At 45.3% G+C, this 12,640-nt stretch overlaps 1 protein-coding gene across 1 annotated transcript in view; it reads left to right on the forward strand.

Annotated features, from left to right (window-relative positions):
* LOC115177901 (slit homolog 1 protein-like) overlaps positions 1–11,072 on the forward strand; it is a 70,637-nt gene extending 59,565 nt beyond the window's left edge. The window contains exons 25-35 of the mRNA XM_029738897.1: positions 1–69; positions 960–1,099; positions 3,362–3,455; positions 3,553–3,690; positions 4,202–4,430; positions 4,508–4,638; positions 6,914–7,068; positions 7,262–7,392; positions 7,604–7,803; positions 8,334–8,572; positions 9,516–11,072. The exon at positions 1–69 is cut by the window's left edge and continues 26 nt beyond it. Coding sequence (XP_029594757.1) covers positions 1–69; positions 960–1,099; positions 3,362–3,455; positions 3,553–3,690; positions 4,202–4,430; positions 4,508–4,638; positions 6,914–7,068; positions 7,262–7,392; positions 7,604–7,803; positions 8,334–8,572; positions 9,516–9,763 — 1,774 coding nt within the window. The 3' untranslated portion in view covers positions 9,764–11,072. The remainder of the gene's footprint in view (positions 70–959; positions 1,100–3,361; positions 3,456–3,552; positions 3,691–4,201; positions 4,431–4,507; positions 4,639–6,913; positions 7,069–7,261; positions 7,393–7,603; positions 7,804–8,333; positions 8,573–9,515) is intronic.
* Positions 11,073–12,640: the final 1,568 nt, after the last annotated feature.

The following is a 12,640-nucleotide window of genomic DNA, read 5'->3' on the forward strand; positions in this document are numbered from 1 at the left end:
TGTGTGTGCCAGTAACCCATGCACCAATGGAGGAACCTGCATCAGTGATGAACAGACAAGGAGATTCAGGTAGCATATATATATATATACACACACACACACACACACACACACACACACACACTGGGCCCACACTACACACACATATACAAACACACACTGGGCCCACACTACACACACATATACAAACACACACACACACACATATATACAAACACACACTGGGCCCACACTACACACACATATACAAACACAAACACACACACACATATACAAACACACACTGGGCCCACACTACACACACATATACAAACACACACTGGGCCCACACTACACACACATATACAAACACACACACACACATATATACAAACACACACTGGGCCCACAATACACACACATATACAAACACACACTGGGCCCACACTACACACACACATATACAAACACACACACACATATACAAACATACACTGGGCCCACACTACACACACACATATACAAACACACACACACACATATACAAACATACACTGGGCCCACACTACACACACACATATACAAACATACACTGGGCCCACACTATACACACACATATACAAACATACACTGGGCCCACACTATACACACACATAAACACATCCATATACACACACACCCAGGGGTGCAACATTCGCTAGGGACGGGGAGAATATTCTGTAAATTGCATTTTTGTCCCTCCCCCATTTTTATCATTAGAATGTGATAAGAAAACATTGACCAAGGCAAGGATGTGCTTTAGGACCATGTGGACGCCTCCGAGTGGTCGTGTAGGCTGTGTGGAATGTTTATCCGACTGGATCATTTTTAAATTATGTTTTAAAACCAAAGTTGAACCCCTGCACACACACACACATACATACATACACACACACACACATACATACATAAACACACACTGACCAGTCTTTCCCCTCTAGTTGTTCATGCCTGGTGGGTTTCCATGGATCGTTCTGTGAGGTGGATGTAGATGACTGTGAGGACCACGGATGTGAGAATGGCGCAACCTGTGTGGACGGAGTAGGCAACTACACCTGCTTCTGTCCTCCCTTCTACATAGGTATGATATATAGACATTCTATAGACATTCTCTCTAGACATTCTCTCTAGACATTCTATAGACATTCTCTCTAAACATTCTCTCTAGACATTCTATAGACATTCTATAGACATTCTCTCTAGACATTCTCTCTAGACATTCTATAGACATTCTCTAAACATTCTCTCTAGACATTCTATAGACATTCTCTCTAGACATTCTCTCTAAACATTCTCTCTAGACATTCTATAGACATTCTCTCTAAACATTCTCTCTAGACATTCTCTCTAGACATTCTCTCTAGACATTCTATAGACATTCTCTCTAAACATTCTCTCTAGACATTCTATAGACATTCTATAGACATTCTCTCTAGACATTCTCTCTAGACATTCTATAGACATTCTCTAAAGACATTCTATAGACATTCTCTCTAGACATTCTCTCTAAACATTCTCTCTAGACATTCTATAGACATTCTATAGACATTCTCTCTAAACATTCTCTCTAGACATTCTATAGACATTCTCTAAACATTCTCTCTAGACATTCTCTAGACATTCTATAGACATTCTCTCTAAACATTCTATAGACATTCTCTCTAGACATTCTATAGACATTCTCTCTAAACATTCTATAGACATTCTCTCTAAACATTCTATAGATATTCTCTCTAGGCATTCTATAGACATTCTCTCTAAACATTCTATAGACATTCTCTCTAGGCATTCTATAGACATTCTCTCTAAACATTCTAAAGACATTTTCTAAAGGCATTTTCTCTAGACAATCTCTCTAGACATTTTATAGACATTCTCTCTAAACATTTTATAGACATTCTCTCTAGACATTCTCTCTAGGCATTCTCTCTAGGCATTCTATAGACATTCTCTCTAAACATTCTAAAGACATTTTCTAAAGGCATTTTCTCTAGACAATCTCTCTAGACATTTTATAGACATTCTCTCTAGGCATTCTCTCTAAACATTTTATAGACATTCTCTCTAGACATTCTCTCTAGACATTCTCTCTAAACATTCTATAGACATTCTCTCTAAACATTCTAAAGACATTCTCTCTAGACATTCTCTCTAGACATTCTCTCTAAACATTTTATAGACATTCTCTCTAGACATTCTCTCTAAACATTCTATAGACATTCTCTCTAAACATTTTATAGACATTCTCTCTAGACATTTTCTCTAAACATTCTATAGACATTCTCTCTAGACATTCTCTCTAAACATTCTATAGACATTCTCTCTAGACATTCTCTCTAGACATTCTCTCTAGACATTCTCTCTAAACATTTTATAGACATTCTCTCTAGACATTCTCTCTAGACATTCTCTCTAGACATTTTATAGACATTCTCTCTAGACATTCTCTCTAAACATTTTATAGACATTCTCTCTAGACATTCTCTCTAAACATTCTATAGACATTCTCTCTAGACATTCTCTCTAAACATTTTATAGACATTCTCTCTAAACATTCTAAAGACATTCTCTCCAGGCATTTTATAGACATTCTCTCAGGACAATCTCTCCGGACAATCTCTCCAGGCATTTTATAGACATTCTCTCAGGACAATCTCTCTAGACAATCTCTCCAGGCATTTTATAGACATTCTCTCAGGACAATCTCTCAGGACAATCTCTCTAGACAATCTCTCCAGGCATTTTATAGACATTCTCTCAGGACAATCTCTCTAGACAATCTCTCCAGACATTTTATAGACATTATCTATCGACATGTTATAGACATTCTCTCAGGACATTCTATAAACATTCTCTCAGGACATTCTCTATCGACATTTTATAGACATTCTCTCAGGACATTCTGTAGACATTCTATAGACATTCTCTCAGGACAATCTCTCAGGACAATCTCTCTAGACAATCTCTCAGGACATTCTATAGACATTCTCTCAGGACATTCTATAGACATTCTCTCAAGACGTTTTATAGACATTCTCTCAGGACATTTTATAGACATTCTCTCAGGACGTTCTCTCAGAACATTCCCTCAGGACATTCTATAGACATTCTCTCAGGACATTCTATAGACATTCTCTCAGGACATTCTGTAGACATTCTCTCAGGACATTTTATAGACATTCTCTCAGGACATTTTGTAGACAAAACAACTGTGGCCACATAATATATAGATGAGTAGATACATTACTTTCATAAAGATCATTTTGAATTGATAATCATTTAAACAAAATATCTCTATTTCTCGCTCCTCCTTACTCTTTCTGTCTCTCTCTCTCTCTCTCAGGGTTGTTGTGTGAGGAAGAGGAGGATGTGTGTTCTCCTGGTAGAAACCCCTGTCAGCAACACTCTACCTGCAGCAGCACCGCTACAGGCCCCAGGTGACTATGCACAGACGTGCGCACACACACACACACACACACACACACACACACACACACACATACATATGTTCATGTTCTACGTGTGTGTGTCCAGGTGTGTGTGTGCCCCAGGCTTCGTGGGGGGTGACTGCAGTGTGAACTATGATGAGTGTGTGGATCAGGACTGTCAGAACGGAGCGGTGTGTGTGGACCAGGTAGATGGATACACCTGCACCTGCCCTCAGGGGTATAGGTAAGACCCCCCCCCCCCCCCCCCCACACACACACACACACAGGTGTAAATGTGGAAACTATTAGGGCCCTAGATGTGTAATACTAAGTTGGTTTCTCCTTGTATCAGTACTGTCGTACGTAAGAGGTGGGTTCATTAAGGGTTCAGTTTGAGGGCCAACATGTTAACAATTTCAGTTGAACAATTTGAATGAACATTCCTAAATGTTACATTAGCACATTTTTGTATGGATTACTGTGGCTTTTTAGCATCTTTTTCAGTGCAAATGATTTCTATTCTTACTACATGAAATAGAAACACACACGTTCACAGCACACTACCTTCTCAGACTGGAACACAGAACAAATGGAATGTGTTAGCTAATGTTCGAAGACTATTTCCCTTGTTGAACACACCTCAGGACTCAAGAAGTCTGCATGCTTTGCTCAGGCGTTATAGAGCCACATCTTAGTCCTTACTATGTCGTATGTTGTGATCAGTAGTAATTATCCCCTCCTCTTCCGCCCCCTAGTGGTGAGTTGTGTGAGGTGCCCCCTCCTCCTCCATCTCCCTGTGAGCGGGCTCGCTGTCAGAACAGCGCCCCCTGTGTGGACAGAGGCGGTACTGCGCTGTGCCAGTGTCTGCCGGGGTTCGAGGGTGTGCGTTGTGAGAAGCTGGTCAGTGTGAACTTCGTGAATAGAGATTCTTACCTACAGCTGTCTGACCTGAAGAACTGGCCTCAGGCCAACATCACACTGCAGGTAATCACACACACACACACAGAGGAAAACACACGTGTGTACACACACACACATTCTGAGCTGTGCGTGTTCCCCAGGTGTCGACAGCGGAGGATAACGGTATCCTGCTGTATAATGGAGACAACAAGCCAATGGCTGTGGAGCTCCATGAGGGACATGTTCGAGTCAGCTACGACCCTGGTAGTCAGCCTGGACATACTATCTACAGGTACACACACTATCTACAGGAACACACACTATCTACAGGTACACACGCTATCTACAGGTACACACGCTATCTACAGGTACACACGCTATCTACAGGTACACACGCTATCTACAGGTACACACGCTATCTACAGGAACACACGCTATCTACAGGAACACACGCTATCTACAGGAACACCCGCTATCTACAGGAACACCCGCTATCTACAGGAACACCCGCTATCTACAGGTACACATACTATCTACAGGAACACACACTATCTACAGGAACACACACTATCTACAGGTACACACACTATCTACAGGAACACACACTATCTACAGGAACACACACTATCTACAGGTACACACACTATCTACAGGTACACACGCTATCTACAGGAACACACGCTATCTACAGGAACACACGCTATCTACAGGAACACACGCTATCTACAGGAACACACGCTATCTACAGGAACACACGCTATCTACAGGTACACACACTATCTACAGGAACACACACTATAGGTTACAGGTACACACACTATCTACAGGTACACACACTATCTACAGGTACACACGCTATCTACAGGTTTGGGGTCACTAAGACATTTCCTTGTTTTGAAAGAAAATTTAAAAAATGTGTCTTAAAATAACATGAAATTGAATAGAAATACAGTGTAGACATTGTTAATGTTGTAATTTACTCTTGTAGCTGGAAACGGCTGAGGCCCTTTATCAGCAACCATCACTCCTGTGTTCCAATGTCACGTTGTGTTAGCTAACCCAAGTTTATCATTTTAAAAGGCTAATTGATCATTAGAAAACCCTTTTGCAATTATGTAAGCACAGCTGAAAACTGTTGTGCTGATTAAAGAAGCAATAAAAATGGCCTTCTTTAGACTAGTTGAGTATCTGGAGCATCAGCATTTGTGGGTTTGATTACAGACTCAAAATGGCCAGAAACAAAAAACTTTCTTCTGAAACTCGTCAGTCTATTCTTGTTCTGAGAAATGAAGGCTATTCCATGTGAGGTTCCCAAGAAACTGAAGATCTCGTACAACGCTGTGGGCCACTCCCTTCACAGAACAGGGCAAACTAGCTCTAACCAGAATAGAAAGAGGAGTGGGAGGCCCCGGTGCACAACTGAGCAAGATGACAAGTACATTAGTGTCTAGTTTGAGAAACAGACGCCTCACAAGTCCTCAACTGGCAGCTTCATTAAATAGTACCCACAAAACACCAGTCTCAACGTCAACAGTGAAGAGGCGACTCCGGGATGCTGGCCTTCTAGGCAGAGTTGCAAAAAAAAAGCCATATCTCAGACTGGCCAATAAAAATAAAAAATTAAGATGGGCAAAAGAACACAGACACTGGACAGAGGAAGACAAGTGTTACGGACAGACAAATCTACGTTTGAGGTGTTCGGATCACAAAGAAGAACATTTGTGAGATGCAGAAAAGATGCTGGAGGAGTGCTTGATGCAGTCTGTCAAGCATGGTGGAGGCATTGTGATGGTCTGGGGGTGCTTTGGTGGTGGTAAAGTGGGAGATTTCTACAGGGTAAAAGGGATCTTGAAGAAGGAAGGCTATCACTCCATATTGCAACGCCATGCCATACCCTATGGACGGCGCTTAATTGGAGCCAATTTCCAGGACAATGACCCAAAGCACAGCTCCAAACTATGCAAGAACTATTTAGGGAAGAAGCAGTCAGCTGGTATTCTGTTTATAATGGAGTGGCCAGCACAGTCACCAGATCTCAACCCTATTGAGCTGTTGTGGAAGCAGCTTGACCGTATGGTACGTAGAAGTGCCCATCAAGCCAATCCAATTTGTGGGAGGTGCTTCAGGAAGCATGGGGTGAAATATCTTCAGATTACCTCAACAAACTGACAAATAGAATGCCAAAGGTCTGCATGGCTGTAATTGCTGCAAATGCAGGATTCTTTGACGAAAGCAAAGTTTGAAGGACACAATTATTATTTCAATTAAAAATTATTATTTATAACCTTGTCAACATCTTGACTATATTTCCTATTCATTTTGCAACTCATTTCATGTATGTTTTCATGGAAAACAAGGACATTTCTAAGTGACCCCAAACTTTTGAACACACACACACACCTTTTACATGTTATATACACACACACACTACACACACACAAACACACTACATACAGGTACTCACACACACACACCAACGTCATCTACATTCTATTCACAAACACCGACTATCAGAAAATAATAAAATATCACCAGCACCTAACCTCTGACCCCTGGTGTTGCCGTAGCGCTGAGACGGTGAACGACGGGCGTTTCCATACGGTAGAGCTGGTGACCTTTGACAGGATGGTGAACCTGTCTGTGGACGGGGGTGCGCCCACCACTCTGGACAGTCTGGGAGGGGTCCCAACTCTGTCTGGAGAGGCACCGCTATACGTGGGGGGTAAGACACACCCCACATCAGCTGAGTGCTAGGTTCAGGCCCTAACCCACCCTATTACATATTCATATCCAGTATAGGATATATATGGGTATCATCTCCTCTCCCTCACTCTCTTTCTCTCTCCACTCTATTCTCTACTCCTAACCTATATATCCTATGTATTTTCTCTCTCTCTCTCTCCCCCCCCCCCCAGGTATGCCAGAGAAGATGTCCTACTCCTCTCTGAGTCTCTTCCAGCCCCTCAACTCCTCCAGTTTCCACGGCTGCATCAGGAATCTGTACATCAACCACGAGCTGCAGGACTTCACCCAGACCACGATGAAGGTATGGTGGGAGACGGGGAGGAACATTCTGGTAACTTACCCAAAATTCCCAGGTTTTCCAGAAATACCAGATGGAATATTCCCAGAAACCTAGGTGTGAGAAGTTGGAGAAATATTGATTTGAGTATTTTATTTCTGAAGCTAAAGACACATTTTCACACTGCGTCGATAATAACGTTTTTTTCAAATTGTAATTGTTTGATGTGCTGAAGCCGGGGGTGGTGCCAGGATGCCAGCCCTGCAGGGAACTGTTCTGCCTACATGGAGTGTGCCAACCGGATGGTGCCCAGGGACCCCTCTGCCACTGCCAGCCTGACTGGGGTGGGTCACACTGCGATCAGTCAATCGGAGGAGGCCTTGTTGGGGGAGATGTTGCCCCGGCAACCGCGGCTAACCCATGCCAGGGGAATAAGTAAGTGTGGCTGAGGATGGGAGACTGGAGAGTGAGTGGTAAAGGGTTGTAGTCTGTTGTGGTTTATAGTGGGTCTATGTGGCTTGTTGTTATCTTGTGTTTTATCATGTTGATTTATTTTGGGGGTAACTCATTAAGTGCATGGTGTAATTGATTGTGTTGTCCGAGTCCCAGCTTTTGTATTTTCCCCACTGTATTTTTCTTATAGCATCTTTCTCTTCCTCTCCCTCCCCCTCTCCCTCCATTTTTCCCTCCCCCTCTCCCTCCATTTCTCCCTCCCCCTCTCCCTCCATTTCTCCCTGTCCCTCCATTTCGCCCACTCCCTCCTTTTCTCCTTCCCTCTCTCCCGCCATTTCTCTCCCTCTCCCTCCATTTCTCTCCCTCTCCCTCCATTTCTCTCCCTCCCCCTCCATTTCTCCCTCCCCCTCAATTTTTCCCTCCCCCTCTCCCTCCATTTCTCCCTCTCCCTCCATTTCTCCCTCTCCCTCCATTTCTCCCTCTCCCTCCATTTCTCCCTCCATCTCTCCCAGGTGTGTGAGAGGTGTGTGTGTTGTTCAGGATGTTCAGTCTTACAGGTGTGAGTGTGAGGAGGGCTGGCGCGCCACCCTGTGCAATCAACAGGGGGAGCTAACAGCACCAGCAGTGCCAGAGGGACCAGCCAAGCCGTGTTCAGTGCTGCTCTGCCAACATGGCCACTGTCAGCTGACTGAGGGAGGAGCGACCTACTGTCTCTGTGACACGGGATACACCGGGGACACATGCGACACAGGTAAGGATGGAGGGAGAGGATAGGAGGGGGGGACAGGTATGAGAGAGAGATCACCTGTGATACAGGTAAGGATAGAGGGAGAGGATAGGAGGGGGGGACAGGTAAGAGAGAGAGATCACCTGTGATACAGGTAAGGATAGAGGGAGAGGATAGGAGGGGGGGACAGGTAAGAGAGAGAGATCACCTGTGATACAGGTAAGGATAGAGGGAGAGGATAGGAGGAGGGGGGGCAGGTAAGAGAGAGAACACCTGTGATACAGGTAAGGATGGAGGGAGAGGATAGGAGGGGGGGACAGGTAAGAGAGAGAACACCTGTGATACAGGTAAGGATAGAGGGAGAGGATAGGAGGGGGGACAGGTAAGAGAGAGAAGGTTATGACAGAGGGGAAGAGGTGTGGAGGGAGGATGGAGTGTGTGTTTGACAGGGAGAGATATTGGAACACTCGGTCGCGTCACGCCATTGTTGAGTGTTCAAGGCGTTTAGTGGTGCCTTGTCATTCTTAAAGGGGGCTAGAGATTGTTTCGTCTTGGAAATACGATGTCATTCCTACATTAGGAAAACAATTAGTAGGAATCAACTTTGCCATCATTATTATGCCGTCAAATTTTCTTTAGACAAATGTCATTAGCTAGCAAAGTTCCTATAAAAAATGTATAGCAATGCTAACTTTAGCTAGCAAAAATGTGGTGCTTTCCCTTCACTCTTAGCTAGCTAGCTGATACATTTAAAGTCAATCGGACGACATCACAATGATGACAAACAAATGAACTTCAGACGTAATGTTGACAAGCGCCAACTAAGAATGTATTGAGAAGAAAGTTGTAGGGCACCAGTCCTTAAGAGAACATTCAAAACAACGATACATGAATAACCACTACTGTGTTTGATGATGTCACACTACTCAGCCTCTTTAATCTCTCACCTCTGGCCTCCAACCTCTAGTTGAGTCAGCGTGTCGCGGCGAGGCGGTGCGTGACTTCCACCGGGTGCCGCGCGGCCACGCCAACTGCCAGACGACGCGGCCCTTCTCCTGGGTGGAGTGTCGCGGGGGCTGCCAGGGGGGCGGGGCGGCGTGCTGCGCCCCACTGAGGGTACGACGCCGGCGCTACACCTTCGAGTGCGACGACGGAAGTTCCTTCACCCAGGACGTGGAGAAAGCAGTCGAGTGCGGCTGCAAGGAGTGTGTGTAGAGTCGTTGAGGTGCTACACACGTACACACACCTGTGCAGCGCTGTGAGTTGAAGAGGAGTCACTAAACACACTGTGGGAAAGTATATATATATATAAAACATGGACATTGTCTGTGTGTTGTGGACAACAGTGTTTGTAATATAGGACAGTTCTTCCCTGGCAAGGACGGCCAACCAACACGGAACCAACCAACCTCATCTTCATCATCTTCATCTACATCAGCAACTACCTAAAGAAAGTCAACTGTGGTCTCACATTAGTAATGTTATATTGAAAGGTCATTCTTTGGATTTATACTGTATTGTACACCACTTTATCCAAGTGCTCAAATCATTGTAAATGGAGGAAACTGTGTGATGCATGGCAGCCATGTTGGCAACAGGAAGACGTCGAGACACTTCTCTAGTTTCTTCCTGTTAAATGAGAAACTGCTGCTCTTTTTTGCTAGTTTACCATTTAATCTGTGTGTATCTTTCACTGGGCTGCAATGCCAGTTCGCCCTCTAGTGGCCGGTCTTATAACGAGGGTGTTTGAAGGTTCAGATGGGGGAAGGGGGTGCATTTTAGAGAGCAGCTGAGGCCCTTTGGCCTACTTTAAAGAGGTGAGGGCCTTTTTGGAGGCTATGTGCCAGTTTGATTTTAGCCAGAAACTTCCTTAATATTTGTCATGGTAATTGGTTATAATTGTATCATTGAGTAAAACCCGCCTCCTATCTCTCTCTGGTCCAATCAGTCTCCTTCTACCACGTCTGCAGTATTATGAAATTCAACAGAAATGTAGCTTTGATAATATTTTATTTATATTGTCGTAAAACTAAAACAGAAATGTGCATAACATTTGTTTAACATTTACATTTTTTGCTTAGATGTTTTTATTACTTGTTATGTAGCCTAATGTAGCCCTTTGATTATGATACAAAACGGTGAATACTTAACAGATTGTAATATATATCATTGCATTTCATTTGGACATAGTATTTTTATATGTTGAAATGGAAAAATGGGTGTTTGAATCCTGGCATGGGAGAGACCACACAGACGTTGTATTGGGTCTGTAGACTGAAGCAGCATCTTGCTGTTCTTCTATACTGCCTGATCTAAAGCTGCCAAAACCAGTCAGCCAACCTATTGTCAGTCTAATACACAGTGTCGTCACGGAGACGTTAAATGACTATGATGTTATTGTTCTTATTACATGTTGTCTACCTACCTGGTGAATATAATATCATCAATGATTTGCTTCAGATTATGTGTGGTGATGTTTTATTTATTTCAATAAAATACATGATTTTCTCTCTTCCACCTTGAACGTGTTGTCAGTTTTCTCTGTGGCCTTTGACCTGGATGTGTGTGACCTTTAACCTGAACGTGTCAGTACAGTGTTTTGTCCAGGGGAGAGAAGAGGTCACGGAGTCTATGAGCTCTGACAGATCTTAGTTAATCACCCTTGAAGAGAGAGAGCGTGGCGGGAAAGAGGGAGAATGACTGAGTGGAGGACAACAGAAGCAAATGAAAGGAGGAGGAGTGGGGGAGATGGAGGACAGGATAGAAAGAGGGACAGGAGAGGGGACGAGAGAAAGCCAGAAGAGGAGTTAGAGAGAGCAGCCTTGTTCCGTGGTAGTGTCTCGGGGAGAGGAGAGAGAGAGCAGCCTTGTTCCCTGGCAGTGTCTCAGGGAGAGGAGAGAGAGAGCAGCCTTGTTCCCTGGCTGTGTCTCGTGGAGAGGAGAGAGAGAGCAGCCTTGTTCCCTGGCAGTGTCTCAGGGAGAGGAGAGCGAGAGCAGCCTTGTTCCCTGGCTGTGTCTCAGGGAGAGGAGAAGAGAGCAGCCTTGTTCCCTGGCAGTGTCTCAGGGAGAGGAAAGAGAGAGCAGCCTTGTTCCCTGGCAGTGTCTCAGGGAGAGGAGAGAGAGAGCAGCCTTGTTCCCTGGCTGTGTCTCAGGGAGAGGAGAAGAGAGCAGCCTTGTTCCCTGGCAGTGTCTCAGGGAGAGGAGAGAGAGAGAGCAGCCTTGTTCCCTGGCAGTGTCTCAGGGAGAGGAGAGAGAGAGCAGCCTTGTTCCCTGGCAGTGTCTCAGGGAGAGGAAAGAGAGAGCAGCCGTGTTCCCTGGCTGTGTCTCGTGGAGAGGAGAGAGAGAGCAGCCTTGTTCCGTGGCAGTGTCTCGTGGAGAGGAGAGAGCAGCCTTGTTCCCTGGCTGTGTCTTGAGGAGAGAGAGAGCAGCCTTGTTCCCTGGCTGTGTCTCAGGGAGAGGAGAAGAGAGCAGCCGTGTTCCCTGGCTGTGTCTCGTGGAGAGGAGAGAGAGAGCAGCCTTGTTCCGTGGCAGTGTCTCGTGGAGAGGAGAGAGCAGCCTTGTTCCCTGGCTGTGTCTTGAGGAGAGAGAGAGCAGCCTTGTTCCCTGGCTGTGTCTCAGGGAGAGGAGAAGAGAGCAGCCTTGTTCCCTGGCTGTGTCTCGTGGAGAGGAGAGAGAGAGAGCAGCCTTGTTCCCTGGCTGTGTCTCGTGGAGAGGAGAGAGAGAGCAGCCTTGTTCCCTGGCAGTGTCTCGTGGAGAGAGAGAGAGAGCAGCCTTGTTCCCTGGCTATGTCTCGTGGAGAGGAGAGAGAGAGCAGCCTTGTTCCCTGGCTGTGTCTCGTGGAGAGAGAGAGAGAGAGAGAGCAGCTTTGTTCCCTGGCTGTGTCTCGTGGAAAGGAGAGAGAGAGCAGCCTTGTTCCCTGGCAGTGTCTCATGGAGAGGAGAGAGAGAGCAGCCTTGTTCCCTGGCTGTGTCTCGTGGAGAGGAGAGAGAGAGCAGCCTTGTTCCCTGGCAGTGTCTCGTGGAGAGGAGAGAGCAGCCTTGTTCCCTGGCTGTGTCTCGTGGAGAGGAGAGAGAGAGCAGCCTTGTTCCCTGGC

This window comes from Salmo trutta, chromosome 38, assembly GCF_901001165.1.
Source record: "Salmo trutta chromosome 38, fSalTru1.1, whole genome shotgun sequence".
NCBI lineage: Eukaryota > Metazoa > Chordata > Actinopteri > Salmoniformes > Salmonidae > Salmo > Salmo trutta.